The 20,070-nt window shown below is 39.2% G+C and overlaps 1 protein-coding gene across 2 annotated transcripts in view; it reads right to left on the bottom strand.

Annotated features, from left to right (window-relative positions):
• ZNRF3 (zinc and ring finger 3) overlaps positions 1–20,070 on the bottom strand; it is a 63,935-nt gene that overhangs the window by 16,632 nt on the left and 27,233 nt on the right. For both annotated transcript variants that reach the window (XM_057376549.1, XM_057376547.1), the window contains exon 2: positions 12,082–12,207. In XM_057376549.1, the coding sequence (XP_057232532.1) occupies positions 12,082–12,207 (126 nt within the window). The remainder of the gene's footprint in view (positions 1–12,081; positions 12,208–20,070) is intronic.

The following is a 20,070-nucleotide window of genomic DNA, read 5'->3' as shown; positions in this document are numbered from 1 at the left end:
AAAATTTCCTAACAATATTCAGTAGTATTTGGACCTGAGGACATGACACTAATCTAATGGACTGCAGAGAGTGAATAAATTACAGATGAGAGAAGGACTGARGCTTGAACCATAGGTGGGGAGATCAAAGTTCATTAAGCACTATAAGYTCTGCCATTTACATCAACACAATCATGCATTACACATCAATCAAGAGAGCCTTTCCTKTTTTCAATACATCTCAATTTTTGGGGCAGAGAAGATGGTATTACTCTTAATCAGTACAGAGACTGTCGAACAGAGCAGTCAATAAAATTGGTTTGTACATCCCTATTTAGCTGAGAACTAAGCCAGCCTGAACTTACTCTGTCAGTTTTTGAGGGTTTTTTTCCCCTCACTTTCACTATGAACTATTAATTATTGAACTTGAGGCATATTTTCTGGATATTCCCAGCCCATCAGATCCAATAGTCTATCTCAAATCTCTACATTGTGGAGTCAGCGGTCATTAATCTGACAAAAGAGTGGGATTATGCAAGCGGTGTTAAATGGAACGTTTTTCATAGCAGATCCTATCATCAGCTGTCTTCTGGTCCTTTGAAATAAGAGAAGTCAGCCTCTCACTGAGGCTGGAATTGCATACTGGAAACATAAGCAACACTCASTAACATGCCACTTGCAGATTCTGTGACTCCAAGGAACAAGATTTTCAGTGAAAAGGTGCAGTGTCTTGCTTTATTGCTCTGGAAAAGCAGTTCAAGGATTTTAAACACCTTAAGTGCTAAGGAATACAGTTGAAGGAATGAGGTTTTCATCTGCAGTATTTCACCAAAATAAATGATAAATATAGCAATTCAGTGGTTTTGGTCTTCTCTTGAGCAGACTCAAAAGTAAAAACTTTCTGCTGTTTTGAGAAATCCTCAACTAAGTATGGACAAACCCAGGAAGTTCTAATGATGAGAAAGAGACCACTGATTCCTACATAAATGCATRATGAATCTGCAGGCTGGCACAAGGAGCTGGTGCCAATGCCAGCTTGCCATTTCAGTCAGCTGAATGGTATTCTGACCCTGATACTCCCAAAGCCCTTCTAGAGCAGAGAGGAATACCTTAAACAATCCTATTAAAACAAGCAGTGGCTATGAACTGCATTCCCATTCYATGGATGGCAGCATTAGATTTTCARTATGGCAGAAATRGCATCACATGAAGCCAAGCAATAAAGTCCAAACTCATCATAAAGAACCTTACATAAACCCCACAGTATTGTGTCAAATACACCTTTTCTTTACTACTATGGAAATGCAAAAACCTCTCTTTCTCTCAGAGCTACACAGAATACAAACAACATCTGAACAATACAGGCACCCCCTGTCTCTTTTCTCCTCCCAACACTGYTATCAGGCTCAATCAATTACAAAAAATACCTTGTCCCTTGAACCAACACCAGAGCTAGCAAGGCAGGCCACAGGCCAATTCTGCAGGGCAGAGGAGGAAGGAGAAAAGGACAACCATCTACTTTGCAAACAGGAGAAGTTACAAATTAACCAACTGATGCTTCAGACCTGTTAATGTACAATTCCCTGGTAATTCCAGCAACTCAATTAAGCCAAGCGTAAACAGAGTGCCGTTTCAAATCTTTTCTGAGATATTGAYAAAGAAACTTACAGATTTCTGTCTGAGAACAAAGGCAGAATATCAAAACAAGACAGTCAAATCTCCATGTATGATACCCAGCATAAAGCCCTTCCTGACTGGAATACTCAACTTCTCTGGCACTTTGGGATGTGCTTTATACACATGCCCTATAGATTCTGCAGTACATGGCATTATGACAGTTGCTTACCAATTAAGAAGTATGGAAAGTGTGAAGCAGCATTTTTAAATTTAAAAGCATAATCACAATTTAAAAACAGTGTACCTTTCTGTAAAAAAAAAAAAAAGAAGCACACCTTAAGACGCTATGTACTTGTCATTTTAAGAAAATATCACCTCATGCAATACATAAACACATCAACAATATATATATACACACAGCAATGTATATATATATTCATACCACTCTACTGAGAGGCTCTCAAATGGTTAAAATGAAGAAGGAAAATAAAGTCTCTCTCTTTTCTGGGGATAGGGAGAAACCCTGATCAGTTCTGAGTCTAGATCAAGTAAAAACAGTAAGAAAAAGACATTTAATAACAAACAATACAGTTGCACAGTTGCCTGCCACTTGCACATCRTCTCTTAAGATACATTTCAGAGTCATGGAACTCCATTCCCAAAGCCCTGACCTTTGCTTCACAGACCATTTTGCAGGCCAGCACTCTTGTTGCTATGACAAGAGACAGTCACAGAGAGAAGGGTGAGCACTGGAAGAGATCAAAGGAGGGGACTGGGGTCTTAAACTAGATTATATATTCACAGAGAACCTAGCACGCTCAGCAGGAACTGGGTGGCTGCATTCCCAACAACTGATGGTTAAACAGAAATGCAGCTGTATCTTAAATCTTTCAAGCTTTATCCACAGCTTCTGTATACAGTTACCTTTGAAATACAATGGTCACAAGATGAGTATATTTTAGAAATTATGTACTAAATATGTACTATATCATATGCTATAAAATACTACTACAGTCAACCCAGATAATTCTTAACCTTTGCACCGAGGGTGTACTGAAAGTAGATGAATAGAAACAACAAWCAAGACCTAAGATAATTGTGAAAACATACATGCAAGCATCCTGTGGAGCTGAGAGAAGTTACTAAAAACCAGAGATATAAGAAAGCACTGGAGGTGTTGAAAATTAAATAAACTATTAATGCAGATATTAATGCAAATAAACTATAAAAAGGCATCCCTACAGTACCCAAGCTGTGTAAAAAGAATGTACTGAAGTTCCTCCTATAGGCATGTGCTCTAATATACACTGGTATTTACCTACATCAAAGGGGAAAATGAAGAATTTGTAAGAATTATGTCTTGCACTTAGAATGAGAAATGGCAAAGCTTTCAAAAATCGTAAATAAGGATTCCATCTAACCTCAACCAATTTAATGGGAAATGCTTAGAATCACATGCCTTGCTTAGCCTCATCCTCAGGAATTGACCTTCATCAATTGGTTGGTATCTACTGTGAACAAGGGCATTTTAGAGATAGCACAATCTGCATCCAAGGCTACAGAAATGCATGTGACCCCTAGTAAGGGACTTCARTCTTTCTGTAAGATTCCCTTGGAATCCAGTAGGATACTGCTGATTCCGTGAGATCCTCCCTTTCTACTACTAGAATTAGCTTGAGTAACAAATTAAATAGTAAAAATCTGCGTAGTGGGCCAGTATTCCAGTTCAGCTAGCAACTTTCCACCTTCATGGCTGGCTAATATAGGATGATATGGCCCTTCTTCCAAACAGWTATCCTTGGTTTAGATTAGTTTAGTTTCAAGGTCTCAAACTGTGGTGGGCCCTTGTTGGTAGTTTGTTGACTCTGTAAAAAAAAATAAATAAAAAAGGAAAAAAAGATAAAAAGAAGGGGAAAACAAAAATGAAAAAGGTGGAGGATTTTTGTTACAAAGGGAAACTGGAAACTTCTCTCCACGCAAGCAGAGACATGGCTGTATTGCAGAGGCCTCGGGGCAAGGATTAAAGAAAAACAAAATAGAAACCCTTCCATCTCTAATTAGGGTCTTCATTTGCCAAAGAGCCATTCCACAGCGGGAGGAATTACATTCAAGCCGTTGCTTGGATAACGTCTCCCAGCAGGTTGGCTCCTCAGAACAGGCTACTCCGAGCCAACAATTTCTGGTTACTTGGAGGCAAGCAGCCTGCATATTGTTTTAACTGGCCTGGCTTTTACAGCCAGTTTTGCTGAAGAACAATCTTCTATTCAGAATGCAGAGATAAAAGCTTCACTTGTTTTGAATTTGTCGCCAGTTTCTTTGTCCCTTTCTTTTTTTAAACATGGGAATTATAGGTTCTGGAGTTTGCATTATTTCCCTTGTAGACTTCAATGTTTTTCTCCCTCTAGCCACTTGATTCTTTGCCAGTGAAGGCTGCTGTCTGGAGTCCAGCCATTCATCAGCCCCTACCTCATCATTAACACTGTGGTGCTGGCGGTCACAGCTCATTGCTGGCGACAGGAAATCCTAACTTGCAAGAGGTTAACCACAGCCCATAAACAGTCAGACTGGCTCATTAGTCCCTTACACTCAGCTGAAGCGACCCTCTGGGAGTTTCAACACTGTTCATGGACCTGGAGTCTATGGTTTCTGCACTCTTTGCAGATGCCTCCTGCCACCTACATCCACTTTTTGGGTCCTCAAGTCTAAGCCCATCTTTTTTCCTATCCCAAGGGGACCGAGTTATTTGAGCATTTTGAAAAAAAAAAAATCTGTCTCTGATGTATTCTCTTGACTAACAACTCAACAAAACACCAATGGGCCAAGAACTGAGATGTTCATGTGAGAGTTTCATATCCCTACTGAACAATTTTAAGGCCACAGCAATGCAAATACTAATAATACATTATTAATCTGTATTAACTAATTCATGTCACAAATATGTCCAGCTCATGTTCAAAAACTAACCTGCTAGAATTGCAAACASCTCAGTCAATGCTCCCTACACTGACTAAAAAGCACTTCCTATTTGCTTTGACTTCACAGAATGATCACTTGATTCATTTGGAGTTGTTTCCTTGAACTCAGTACAAACGTTAAATCATCATGTTATCCAAAACCGCACCTCTAGGTATCACCTGGTCATCAAAAAGATAAATGTTTAGAGCAGAAAAACATGTTCTGGCAAATTATCTCCAAGCAGTAAGATATGAAGCACAATTTGTGTGACTTTTTTTCTTTCTTTCTTCCTTTTCAATCCTGTGAAAATCATTGCAGAACATTCCCACTTTATGTCTGTAATTTCTTAAGATCCAGTTTTTTACCACTGTCGATTGTATCTGCCCAACTTTTATTCTGAATACTGGAGTCCCTCTGATGCAGCTCTGGTTACATTCCRAAGTTCTCCAATTTCTTTCAAAGCCTTCTGTCTCCTAGTGCACCAAAATTAGGCATGTCACTCATCTGTGAAGTCCTAAATAATTCCATTCCCTGCCTCCATATATGCTCCTTATTTTCTTCACTTTCTGGTCCATTTATCTGATTCTGCTTGCCAGCCTTCTTTTGTGCTCATTTCCATAATCCAACATAGGAGCACTCACTTGCTCACTTTTCTGTTTCAAACTCCATTTCTACAATTCTTCCAACACGTTTGCACTGTGCATTTCTCCTGTTAGAGAAACAGGTAGATTCTGTATGTAAAACAAAAACAACTCTCAGTATTTGAGAGGCTTAGAAGGCACATAGAATCATGAGGGTCCAAAAACTTAAAGAGACATGAAGCATTTACATATTATTATTATTTGTATGTGGGGCATGCCTTAAATAATTGTTCCTTAGCCTTTACTCAGCCTTGATTTCCATTAATTTCACTARGAGATCTGACTGTGACACATGTAGTGCAACAACAGCTGCTTCTTTAGCTTAACGGAGAAGCAGCTGTGTCCCACAGTTGGTTAGAAAGGAGTGAAGATGGTGGTGGGGACTGCTAAAGACTCAACTCTAAAAGTGGACATTTATTTAAAGTAATCAAACAATGGCAAATCTAAGGAGTGCCCAGAGGGAGAAACATAAGAGAGAGTCTTTATTCATGAATAGCTGATGCTTTTCATAACTGTGCAGTGAACATGGAAAGGAAGTTTGTCAAATAATACAGCAGCAGATTGCTGGCACTAGCTGCCAGTGGAAAGGGCCCACCAGTGCTCATGAATGAAAACCTGACAGAGCTGCTACTTCTGAACTGCATAACCTGATTCAGCCCTTGTTTGGCCATTCCTTTGAGCTCTCTCCACTTTGGCTCTGATCCAGCTCTTTTCTTTCCTTCTGCATCTTTCACTGTATGATCCACACACAAACTTTTCCCCTCTCCACATTTTAACTGGCTTTTTTGTCAGTTCTCTTCCCCGTGCTGAGCCTCTCCCTTCTCTCCTCAAAGGGACTGCAGAAATTACAGTAAAAAGCAGTCATGGAATGAGAGGATTTAAAGAGGGAACACACAAGAAAGGTACTTAAAAACTCAAGACTTCAGCTGTTATGATGGCACTGCTGTTTCATGCCGTGGCCACATGTTCTAACACTCTTAGATGCAGCCTTTCTTCCTTTTTTCCTTTCCCATTCAAATCCCTTTCTTCATCTGTTAAAATAGGCTTGTTGTGAAGAGTATGGTCTGTGGTGAATGAAGAGGAAAAGAGATGCCAAGCAGGAATACACTGAGCTTTTGGCAAAAGCATTTTTTCTATGTGATTATTTTTCTTCAAAAATACACATTTGCTCCTTGTTGGCTTTTTCTGTCTGCCATTATGAAAAGCTATCTTCTTCCTCAAAAAACGTGAGTTATCTCCTTCTCTGGTCTCATCTATGCAATTTTGTTAGAACTCTAGAAATCACTGTGTCTGTATGGTGCAGAGGTCTGATCACACWGCTAGCACTGGGGAAGTAGGAACAATTAATGTCAAAACATAAAAGACATCAAAAGTATTTGCACTAATAACAGTATCAATTCAAATGTAATTTTTAGAGAAGTTTTATGGTTGCTTAAAATGGATATTAACATTTCAGGTGTCCTGGACATTATAAATGATGATGAAATGGGGAATAACAAGAAACAATCATTATGATATTATAGCACTTAAGATGTTCTTTGATGCTTCAGGAAAATGATCATTTTCTGTTTCTCAACACATTCTTTAGAACAAATACAGTAAAGACAAACATACAGATGGCATGGATTACACTTGTATCTACTATGCTTTTTTTACAGTAAACCCTAATTTTAGGTAGTGCTAAGACAAAAAACCTTGGAACTGTAAAATTTTAATGCAAAGTTAATGGAGACTCCTTAAGAACACAACCAATTCAGAAGGTCTGAATCTCTAACACTAGCCAGGGTGCTATTTTTCCCATTAAAACTCAAATTTTTTCATTACAAAACAATGGGGTTGATAAAAACCATAGGTTTTGTTTTGATCAGAGTTCTGGCATGTTTGACATAGCAATATGGATCTATCGTTTAGGCCACAGCCAAAGGAGTCTAGTCTCATTCACAAAACTTTGTTCTACTTCATGACAAACTTAATATAGTATGTCTGTGAGTTCAACACCACCAATATTAAGTTTATACTGCTGAAAAACCTTTTTCAGTCTGTAGTCTGACATATATTTATGCCAGCACTGCCATCACAAAAACCCTTTACCCTGCCTCCTCTTACTTGTTCCCACCTCCAGTGGACACGACACCCTCAACACAAACCTTCAGGGAGCCACACAGTGAAAAAYCCAAACCAACCAGCTTAAAAATTAATCATACTATAACTTTTCAGCCAGAATGATCAAATTTTGCCATTAATTTTTGAGACTACTTCCTCAAAATTAACTAAAAATCCCTTTCAGATCCAGTTTGCAAAGAAGAAATATAGGCTCACAAACAGAAAGCAGAAAAGGTCCCCAAATTGTGGAATAGATACCGTAAGTGGAATGTCAACTATTTCAATGAATAAAAGTTTTCCTGAAGTGACAATATTTCCCAGCATGCAGCAGCAGACTCATCACAGGGCACCTTACTTTTACCTGGTAGTGACAGCTGCAGTATCTGAACGAGCAAAGTTTTGGAAACATTGATCAACAAGGTTTTAGACATGTCTCTCAATAATTTTAGAAGTTAATCTATGACATAAATCAGTCCTGATTTCTGAACAAGTTTAGCATGGAAGAGCATTTGCCTAAATTCAGTATGCATTTCTACAACTGAACTGAATCAATTTCTACAGGAAATTACCCAAACTATATAAAACTATTAATTCTATACAGAAACAAAAGGTACACTTATACTGTYAGCAATTCCAATTTGAACATATAACTGTATGCTTAATTTAGGCTAGTAATATAAAGGTGTAAGTTGCTTTTGTTTAATTCACCTTTTTTATTASTTTCAGTAACTCTGAAAGAAAAAGATTAAAATGGACTCCTCACAGGCCTTCTTGTTCCTCAAATCTTAGAACAGATCTCTCTTTATTCAGAAACTAAACTACCAACATAGCCCCATAAATTCTCATTTGACTACCTTATAAGAATTTTTATACTGAAATTGTTAGATAAAAGGTTAGGAATCACAGTCCAACTGTTCAGTGCCCTTTCAAGTCATGATGATTGTGGCCCCAGCCTAACTAGTATAATGATGACATGGCAAAACAAGAGATTCTTTWAGTCAGTATTTGTGCAAATTTTTGTAAATAAGCTCTTAAAAGAAAAGGAGTGMATGGATATTGGAAGAGCTGCTAGGGATTTCCTCATATTACAGATTTCTTTCATCTGAAGAAAACAGGAAGCTGTAGTAGCTGGGACATCCTCTCTTTGTTAGGTTATASTCAGATGTACATCCTCAAATACATATAACCTATTAATACAGAATGAGAGAAAGAAGAACAAAATCCTTTCTTGTGAACTTTCAATCCTGCAGAAAGGGATTGACAGGTGTAATTTCCTTTAAAARTTACTGGAGTGGGGGAAGAACAGGGGTCTGTCTGCATGCTGGAATGTATGGGACACATGCAGGTAACAGTGCCATCACAGTAGAGTGGATCACAGAATCCCATCATGGTCTGGGTTGGAAGGGACCCTAAAGAACACCAAGTTTCAACTCCCCAGCCCTGCCAGGATGCAGGCAGGCAMTCAGTATTGTAGGCAAGCCTGCTTTTCCCTTCCTCCAGCACTGCTGGAGCAGTGAAGGAGTCTCATTGTGCTGAAAGCAGAGAGAAGGCAGGAATTCCAGGAGGGGAAAGGTTCCCTTTGAAGCACATGGCACCAAGAGCTTCCCAGTGACCATGGCAACAGCTCAGTGGGTTCCCAGCCTGAGAACCAACTTACTACAGCCATGCCTCAAAAACAAAAAAAGTCTGAAAGAAGGAGAGAGGGGGAGGTGGGGTCGGGGGTGTGGGGGAGAGAAGCTGAAGCWAAATTAGCCTGGCAGAAACTGAGCGGCTCCCTGGTAGGCAAATCCAGCCAATAATGCTGGTCGGGTTCACGGGGTTTCCTTTTCATTTCCAAAAGCTTTCTTCTTCCTCTGTCATTCCCCTTCTAGCCCTATTCAGGAGCTCATAAGATCAGTAAAACCCAGGCCTTTGCTTTGCCTGCATGCAGCATGGCCTCAAACAGGGCTGCACTGTGATCAAAGGTAATGGTAAAACACAGCTGCCACACACACTCCTTGCCTCAACCAAGGCCCGGTTTGCATGGGCACTCTGAACAGCAGAGACATTTTTTTAAACACTTTCATTTCTATTACATCATATAAAGAAGGACGGCAATGACTAAGAAGGATGAGCAATTACAAAATCAATGTGAATTACAAATCAATACGAAAATGGACACATTAAGTTCTGTATAGCTACCCATGGATAAACAAGTAGAGTGGAACTTCTAAAAACATAGACCAGAGTTTTACTAAAAACAAAGCAAAACCAAAAAATCCAAACATAAACACCACTCCTAAATCAAAAAAACCTTGACAACCAAAGCCAACAATAAGAATAAAACCATACAACTTTTTTACCAGATTCATGTGTCATGCAATTTACAACTGGCTTTTAACTAGCCTACATACTGCTTCACCATATTCCAAACTTTCAACAATATCACCTCTACGATGCCCCACCTTGGGGGCAGGTTAAATCAAACTTAATGGGGAACAAACAATAGGTTTGCACTCCTTGATTTCTTCCTCCTTTTCTAAATGGAAAAAGTTCCTTTTCCTGTYCAAGACCAGCTCTCTCCCATTTTCCTTTCATTTCCCTACTCCTTTCCTTTCTCCTTTTCCTTCTATTTTTCTTCCTCTSTCCCTTCCTCCTTTCCTCTCCTTTTCCRTTCCTTTCCCTKTTACATTTTCTTTTAAGACAGCTGCCAAATCCTAAAAATAGCCAGAAGAAGACACATATACACATGCAGCAGGTTTGATTTTTACCCAGGCAAAACAGTTTACAGACCACTCTGAATCCTCACATAGCAATTTGTGCAAAATTGCACAGAAACTGAACTTTTCAGAGCCCTGGACAATGAATTTGCTSCCACTGGTTAAGATGACCAGACCAGAAAGAAGCCGAGGGCTGATGCTCCTGATGCTCCTGCTGCTATCTGCACTCAACAATATTTCAAGAATTCTGAGATGTCCTTCTAAATCAGAACATGAGCATAGTGAGAACTGAGCAGAAGGATTGCAAGCAAGAGATCGAGAGGAGAAACTATAGCAGAGAGCATGAAATAGGAAARAAATAACTCAGGAGAGAAGAATAAATAAATAGAAATATACAGAACAATGAAATGCAGTGCAGTATTGATGAGAACCTCAGCCAGTCTTTTTTCCCCTATTGAAATTGCCACATATAAACTGACACATATGAAACTCTACGCCGAAGCCCTCTGGACACACCCTGTGTCACATCACTATCATTTATGCATCAGAGCAGATGCTACTGAAGCAAAGCCAAACTCTAGGAAGTTAACATCAGCAGATAYTAAGCTGAACTTATTCTGGAGACTGGTGTGGCTTTGGGGACACAGGGAGTATAGAGGACACGATGGGATTTGGGCACAAAGCAGTGGATCAGATTTATATTTTTAAATTTTTTTTTTTTCCGCAGCATACCTATGGTTAAACTTTCTTTATCTATTTTGCACATCTATTTCCTCACATAATTTTCAAGAGCCTGACAGATAGGACTGAACAGATTCCCTCCTGAAATGGCTTGCCTCAAGACTAAATTTACTCCTGCAGTTTGCCTATGGATTAGTAGGCATCTTTCAGGACTAAATCTTGTCTAATTCCCATCCTTCAAAGACCTCATTCTCAGATTTTATCTATCYAAGAACAAAGAAGCAACAGCTAGAATTGCTGTGAAACAAAAAAGTTCTCCAAGTTAGAAAATAAATTTCTAACCAGTATTATGCTGAAATTCAATAGAAAGGGAAGTCACTTCTTAAAGATGTTTTTCACCGTGTACCACAAGTTAAACCTGCAGCAACTTTTAGACAAGCAGATAGTTTCCCATTTCCTTGGAAAGGTGAATTTTTTAGAAGTTTTGTTTATAAATTTGCAGAGCCAAGTTTTACCTCAAAAATGGCAACCTACAATTTTATTTTCTGCCTGATACACTGCTAACCTGAAGTCACTGACATAATCCTACCTGATTTAGCCAGCTGGATTTTAGGATGAACCCGTTATGTAGTAGTTTTTAACTCTCAGTTATTGGTAGAACTTGTGGCCTGTGCTCTTTCACACATTTTGAACCCCTCTGTAGTTTCAAATGTCAACATAGAATCACCTCACTACTCAAAAATTCTGAGGCRTGAACAAAAAAAGGTCACCTTTCTGCTTTCTTTTTTAACACACCCGGGAGCAGTAATGGCATCTTAYTGACTTCAACCCATAAGGCAAAGGGAAAAGTTTTGCAATTAATTTAGATTCCAGAGRCCCCATTCCACAGTGAGATTCCAGGAAGAAGAAARTTTTTATTTCTTTGACCAGTACAAWAAGATTCACTTGTTATTAGAGTATCTATCCTGTCATGAAAGCAAAGAAATCCTTCTAGATTTGAAAGCTTCTCCTTCCCCAAAAAGAGGAATTAATGTACRTCTTCTCAGAAAATTGTACCTAAGGAAAACCAGTAAGATGCTTTTGTTTTRACTGCTTTGACCAAGTAAGCACCACAGATGCAGCTCACCCTTCTACTCCAATACTGCTTCTGCTAAAGAAAGTTTTTATTTTCATCTTTGTTAGGTTCCTACAGAGCTCAGAAAGGGAATACTCAGCTCCCTGTCACCATCTCTACCAACTGAGTTACGACAGCATCTTTCCCTAAAGTACCTGGAGTTAAAACACGCAAAACAGTATTTTGTGGAGTAAAGGGAGTTTTCCCTTGGTTTATTTCTTGCTGATTTTTCTTAGAGAGGAACTAATCCTTCCAAGAAACAGTCACATGCAGCCCCAAACTGYCCCCTTACCTTTCCTAAGACAGTGAGGCATGGCTTAGGCTCCAACTCTGGCTGTTCCAAYTTCACCACTCCTACCCAGCCATATTCATACAGGTCTTCCTCATCATTGCTATTACACAGTCCAAGTGGATGCATCTGAAATAGAATCAGAAAGAAACCTTTAGCCAGTCAGAATTAAAAAAAACATACATATTGCTTTTGAATACCTTAAAACAAATACACTTTTATTTATTGAGGTACACCAGAAAAATGGAGTGTAAAGCTGCATATATGAAAAATTCAGAAAGTTTCTGAAGCATGCTATGAGTATAAAATCTTTGCTATATCATGTAAGCTCACTGTCAACTTGCTTATGAAAAATCATTGAAGGCTAACAATTAAATATGATTTTAGGTCATTTGCTCAGATATAAAAGCTCCCCCTTGGTACTGCCAACAATCTTTCCTTGCAAACTGACAGAAATAATACAAACTGTTTTGCAGAGTCACTCATRAAACCTTTACACATCATTAAGATCCAGACCCCATGTTTCAGAGCCATTATCACCTTTTTTAGAATGTCATATAACTTCTTATACTGTATAATGTCTTCTCCTTGTTCTCTTTTTCCCTCAACTAAAACCTTCTATTTTTCATAGACCCTTGCCTGTGTCTCAGGCTTTAACATATATGGGGAGGTCTTTGCAAAAAAAAAAAAAAAGTCTGTACATTATCCAGTTTTGTACCTTTCAGTAAATCTCAACTTTATCAAACTAGCTGAAGATAAACCACAAACTCATATCAACTCTATGACAACTTTGCTTTCTGGTAGCTGATTTTAATAGGAGATTATACTGCTCAATAATTTACATATATATACCCCTCACTAATCCATGCAAAGCAGCACCATGTAACGGCCCCTAATCCCACCATCACTTCTGTATCACCAGCTTGTCCTTTTCTCCTTTTSTCTTTTTCTCCCATGTCTTGTACCCTGACTTCCATTTTGCAAGTGGTACAATACATGGAGTGCTATTTATATTATCTTGTGGAGCCCTAACTTTCCAAATAACTTGAGTGATTACTGTAAAATATGGGAAACATGATGGTCAACTGACACAATACAGGGATTTTCCYACCACTCATTATTTTTCAAGATTCATCACCAATCCATTCTAGGAAAAAAACAAGCCAAGCTGTACTAGGTAGACAGAACTGCAGGACTCGGTGTTCTACCATATGAAAAAATTGATATGCAGCTTCCAAGATTATGAAGTATGGCCACTCATGTAGTGCAGCTTTGCAGAACTTCTACCTTCCAGTCAGAAGAAGATAAGAACAGACAACATACCCAGTACATTCTCCCTCCCAGCAGACACAGATGTTGTCCAACAACTAGAGGAAAATCTTGRAAGAAAATCTTCTCATCTCACTTCACAAAATCAGCCAAAAAATAAGACTGAAAAACTCCACACATTAAGAAGGATTCAGAGTGCCATGTGTTTACAGCTGCCTTGGACAAAACACAGATGACAATACTGGCTGTCATCTGAGGTGTGTGTTTCAAGTATATGTATCAAACATTACAAGATTTTAAAAAGGCTTACAGATCCATGACAGAGCAGAGAAGAGTGAAATTTACTTTTGTAGTGGCAATGTTACTACAAATTCAAGACAACCTAACACCACAAAGAAACACAGAAGGGCTCTGGGGAACTATCCAGTCCCATAAGAGCACAAAAGAGAGATGAGAAGGCAGGCATGGCAGGTTTTTATCTACGTTCTCAAATAAAAAAAAACATGTTATGTTCAAGGTACAGWTCAGAAGCACCAACCCAGTAACATAATTCTAAAAAACATGGATTAAAGACACAAGAAAAAACCCAGAATCAGCACCAAGGCCAGTAAGACATGGGCTTCATTGACAGAAAACTTTCTGTCCAGAAAAGCACTCCACCACTCCAAGCCACAAGATTCTGCTTGAATACCACAAACTTACACTGCAGTGATCTCTGTAGATCACRACAGATAAAATACACTGTAATTTTCCAAACCAGGGATATCAACTAAAAGTGCAACACAAGCATTGAATTCTTGAATTCAACAATTCAAGCCTGAAACACTGGTGGTTCCTTCCACAGGCAATGAAACACCATCCATGGGGTTGATAATGCTTACAACAGGAATCATCCAGACCAAGTGTCTGTCATCTTCCTTGTCACAATATAATAGCAGATTCACATGACTRGCTAAATTAAAATATCTGTCAGGCTCAGGGAGGATCCAGGGTGTTTCTTTATCAAAGACAGACTTTAAACACACTAAACAAAAGAGAGCATGGACAAACTACAATGGCAACAATAAAACCAATTATTTTCTGTGAGGTGGAAAATTATCAGCATTTTCAAAAATTCACAGCAAAAAGCAAAATTAAAATACTACAATGCACAAGCCTCTAAAAAGTAACAGAACTATTCAGACTTTTTGTGAATATCTGAACACTTTATTGCTGCACAGCCTCAAACAAAAGACACTCCATATAGCTTTCCCACCTGGAWTGCACTTGGCATGGATTCATCTCTGTCCACATGAATGCAGATTCCTTCACCAGACATGCTTTTGAAATAAAATTTATGAGGTTTTGCAGCGCTCAAAAGAAAACATAAAAACCAAGTCAACCTGAAAGGGAACTCTATCATCAGGGAAAGCTTTCTCCTAAACCAGGTGTATATGGGAAGCAGCCTCTGGGAACTGAAAGGAAGAGAGTTCCCTTCCTGGCTTACCCCAGGCATTCAGAAGCAGAGCTGCTAACTCAGCTCAGACTTCAGACACTTTTGGTTACCCCACCCCTTGGTGTCCTGCCACCACCACCACAAGCTCTAAGTCTTGTTTCCTTCCTCCAATCCCATTTCCCAGGGAAGCTTCTCCTAAAGGAAGTTATACTTCAAAGTCTGGATATATCAAGGCTCATGTGAAATAAGGCAATCAAACCACATGTTTTACAGGGAGCAGAAAAAACATCAGTACACTTCTGCTGAGACTTCATTCTGTCATTCTGTCAAACCTGCTTCACTAAACACAAAACTGGACTGAGTGTACATGCTTTTTTCAAAATGCACTAAGTCACTAAACAGTTTTTGAACAAATAACAACACCTTCATTCACTAAAAAGTACCAGAGGATGCAGTGTCTGAGAGACAATCCAGTATTTTGGTGCCACTCACCAGAAGTTGGATGGAATAGAGATAGGGAAAAAGGGGCACGCTCACAAAGACAAATATAGAAATATTGCTTGGAGATGCAGAGACTTCATTGGGATAGCATTAGGAGCTCAAACTTGCAGCAGATGTCAGGACCAGTAAGTATATTAATAAGCATATTATATTAATAGCAAGAAGAATTGCAAATATATGGCTGCTATTGAATGGGTTTGGCACCAAGCAGTAACAAAGCAAGGAACCAACAGCTGTAAGGAGGGTTGAGTTAAGAATCATCCATGCAAACCAGACATACATGTGTCCAGGGAATGTGAGAGGATGCCTCCAGGTGTCKTTTTAGAGCTGGCTGCTGTAATTGCAAGGCCAGGCTCTGTTATTTTTCACAGGTTATGGGGATTGGGGGAATGTCTCTGATGCCAGGAAGAGTGCTATGCTTATCTGCAAGAAAACAGATGTGGGAAACCCCAATCTAGTCAGCATCTCTTCAGTACCTGAGAAAATTACAGAACAGATCCTTGTGACAGCTATTTCCAGGTACATAAAAAMCAAGATGGCAGCTGAAAATTTGGATTTACTGAGTATAAATCATGCTTGATCAATCTCTGTATCTTTTCTGATGAAGGAACTTGCTCCATGGATGACAGGAGAGCTGTGTCATCTACCTTGACTTCAGGAGAGCATTTGACATCACTCTCCTTCAACATCCTTGCTGACAAATTGTTAAGATATGGACTAGTGTCCTGGTTTAATTTTCTTCTCAGTAGCTAGTACAGTGTTTTATATTCAATATGAGAAAAATGTTGATAATGCATTGCTGCATTAGTTGTTGTTAAGCAGTGCTTACTTTAAATCAAAGACTTTTCAGTTTCCCATGCTCCACCAGTGAGTAGGTGCACAAAAAAACCTTACTTAAATGATTATTAAAAAAAAAAACAATGAGACCAAGAAGGCTGAAGACCAGTCAAGTTAGTGTTAAAAACACTAATTTTTGTATGTCCTTTGAAATCTCAGCTCCTTACCAATGAAAAGAGAATCTACCTAAAAATTACTTTGTACTCATTCTCCAAGACAGACTTYAGTCTTCTCAACTGATTGAGATATACCACTAATTGTCACCACCAGGATTTTTATCAACACAAAGCAGCCACTCATACAACTGCATCACCACAGCACTGTTTGTTCCTACTACCTACAAATACAGCAGAATGAAGAACTTTTCCATCTCCATTTAATCYTCTGTTTTGCAACAACAAACTGTTACCAAAGGTTCTTGACTGCAATATTCCAACCCAGCATTGCCAAGACCTCATCAGAAAGGCAAGGCTCAGGCCTTAACTCCAGTGCATCATGCTATTTGAAAAAGGCATCAGCAGAATGTGCCACTACAGAAGAGCAACCCAAAACTGTACAAATGGCAGGAGGAATTTTTTAAGAATTAAAGAGTAGTTAGGCACTGCTATTGTTTCTGCAGCCTCATGATAAAACCTCATGATGAGGTATTTTTATGCTGGCTGATGCTGGAAGATAGCAGCCTTTTTAGAAAAGGTGGAAGCCAGAAGCATTTTCCCATCACTCTACAGCTTTGCCATGCAGAGAGGAATGTTTATTCCCCAGCACAAGCAGAAAACTCCATTAAAATCCAGTTTCTTCTCCCTTTCAGGCATATTTTTTTCTGTTTTAAAGAAGTACATCCTGCAGAAAACCAAACTGCCACAAAATGTAACATTATAGGACCTGAGCATTTGAGCAGCGCGCTTTTCTTGGCTATCAGTTGTCACCATGTGGTCCAGCCCAGTGGTTAGCATTGAACCCACAAGTGGCTTCCACTAAACTTTCTCTACAGCAAGAGCATCAGGCATTCCTGAAATCCTCTCAGAGTCCACTTACTCCAGGAAGTGTGCCAARAGGGATGATGAGAAATCCAGTCTATGCTGTAATTAAATGTAAAACCAGAGATACTCAGTTGAACACATCCACCATGCAGAAGGGACGAGGCAAATTCTACAATGCAGACTGGCCAGCACTACACAGAGCCCACCAGATCCTGTGAAAAGGAGCAGGAAGTTTTGAAGAGCAGCCAGAGCGTGTTTTGTTAACTAGGGAACCAGATCTTAGCACTAATCTAGTTCATCAGCAAGCTCAATTCACCCATGCCATGGTCCAGCTTCAAATCCCTCAGGAGAGGAGGAAAACTGCCAGCTGAAAGACATACCTGGGAGCAGCAGCACATTGCCAGGACTGTGCCAGGTCAGGGACACTACARACACCCACAGCATGTGCACAGTGACAGAAATGTACACAAATCTAAATTCAGCATGCCTGCAGCAGATCTGCTGCACAAGCAGTGATTTTACTGCCCCAGCGATGCAGCAGAGCAATTTATTGCAACAAAGCAGCTRGACACTCATTATTCCAAACACTTTGCAAAGGAAGCTCCTGGTCCATTCAAACAGAAAACTTCCTTTAAAGCATCTCGAAAGCAAAACTCCTGTGAAAAGATGKACATACTGTAAGCAATCTGAAGGAAAATTTCTTCTTTCAGGAATTTAGGTGCTTTGATTGCACTGAGTTCTCCTACCAGAGACAAARCAAAGGACATCAAAGTCATGTTTACAATTGTGGKKKTTTTTTYCCCCCCTCTTTAAATTGGTGGAAAGATGCTGGCAAAAGATGCAGTCATAATGTCATTAAGAATGGGAAAAACTAGAGAAAAAATCTGGAGTAAAATGATACCTTCAYAAATTACTTTTAGCAGAAGGCCAGTAGCTGCCTGATAAAACAAAAGAGTTCTGGCTCTATAAGAAATAATATGCACCCTCAAAATTCACCAATTACCAAAGCCTTACACATAATCATAACTGGCTTGGAAAAGCAGGATTATCTTACATCTCTTGAAAAACTGCATTTGTCCCATAGCACTCAAGCAGGGACTTRTAACTGAGAGTATCAGGTCACTGCCATATAATCTCCTTGGCTTAAGTTAAAGGCCTGATATGGAGTTACCAGTACTTTCCAACTAAGTTTTCTAGAAGAAAATTGAGTAGGAAGTATGAAGACACCCTAACAAAAACTGTACAACATAATGGGATCTRGTTGTTCAACCTTAGGGAGTGTTTGGGGCCCAGAAAGAATGAATACAACTATTCAACAACAACAAAACCCAAATGAACAAAAACAGCAAAACCAAACAAAACAACACTAAACCCCAAACAAACTACCAAACACAGTTAAATGAAGATGTTCATATATGGAACCCTAAAAGAAATTTCTATTTGCTTTCCCTTGCCAAAAGCACGTATGATGCACACTCACAAAATCTGTGTGATGGAAATTCCAAGACTGTTAGGAGGGAAGAGAGACAACACACACATGTGCACATACCAGAGAAGGCAGTATTTTATTTTACAGTAGCACACAGCTCTGAAAAGTCTCAGAACTATTTATCTGTAAGTTGTATTTTATCAAGGAAGTTTAACAAGCAGGTTGATAGATCTGATTTTGACCCAAAATGTCACAGTACTGTGAGACTCCAGACCAGCTGTGACCACTCTTTGTGTACACTGATTTGAGACAACCGAACTCACTACAATTCATTTTTCTGACACCTGAACTAGTCCAGATCATGGCTTTCCAGAAAGTCCTTGATTTACATAGAGTTTAAGAGCTGACTTGCTTCTCCAGAGTTCTCTAGGACCTCTGACAAGAGCAGATATTGCGTATTTTGCAATAAGCTACTAATAAGCAGAGCTGGTTGACTTGCATTCAGATTTGTGAGGAACTGTGCTAGACAAACAGAGAAGGGTAGGAAAGGAGAGAGAGAAGAGTTAAAAATAACACAAAGTATTTCTGAGGCATTCTTTGGGTTTGAAAGAGAAGATACTACTAGACAATCCAATTAAACAGCAGTATTACAGATAAGGATAAACCAATCAAATCTGGACATCACAGATACCCCCCACATCCTATTATTCTAATTTTGGGTGGATGCATTGAGGCATTCCAGCTGCATACACAAGCTACTTCCAGATTATTTCCTTCAAGTTTGCTGTAAAATACCCTCAAACATGTATTACTCCGGCCTTTATTCATCAATATTCAACAGCAATGTCAGTCACCACTTTGTTRAAGTTAGGCATGGAGAGCAAAGATTAATTTCATCACTGACAAAAYGTGAGAAAGGAGATGGTAAAATCTGTGTGTAAACACTGTTAGTTAAGTGCTCTGCCCCAAATAACCTCACCTGTTCTCCTTTCACCATCGTGACAATTGGATGTGTATTCCTATGCTTTGTTTGATCCACTGCAATACCATACTTCTTACCCTACAGCTGCTGTCCCTATAAGACCCTCAAGAAGGATATTCTCAGTATTTAGCAAAGTCTCATTGTTTGGATTTCCAAAAGTAGTCAGTGTCCATGCAAAATGTGACCCAGGCACAGGCTCCAGKGCATCCCTTTCCATTTCACACCCCAGCCTTCATTAACAAGGTGATTATATTGTCCTGTCTCCAGGAGGAAGCATTCACTGGGGCCAGAGGGAGGGAAAAGGAACGGAGAACATGCACATAGAGAAAGGCTGCACTATAACTAAGAACAATATTGYACTTAAAAAGAGGGGTGGGGGAAGGGAACTGATGTGAGTAGATTGTTACAGAAGAATGCAAAGTCCTCCCTACAATACTAATCAAACTTCCTTTGTCCTATATACACATGCCAAGCAGGAACTCTATATTTCTGCCAGAATCCATTTCCCATATGCATGACAACATTTTATCTATATAGAGAGGTAAAAGGCATAGAGGGA

This window comes from Malurus melanocephalus, unplaced genomic scaffold, assembly GCF_030028575.1.
Source record: "Malurus melanocephalus ecotype Western Australia unplaced genomic scaffold, MMel_1.1 scaffold_282, whole genome shotgun sequence".
NCBI lineage: Eukaryota > Metazoa > Chordata > Aves > Passeriformes > Maluridae > Malurus > Malurus melanocephalus.
The sequence above is the reverse complement of the archived record's forward strand: the minus strand, read 5'-3'. Positions and strand labels throughout refer to the sequence as shown.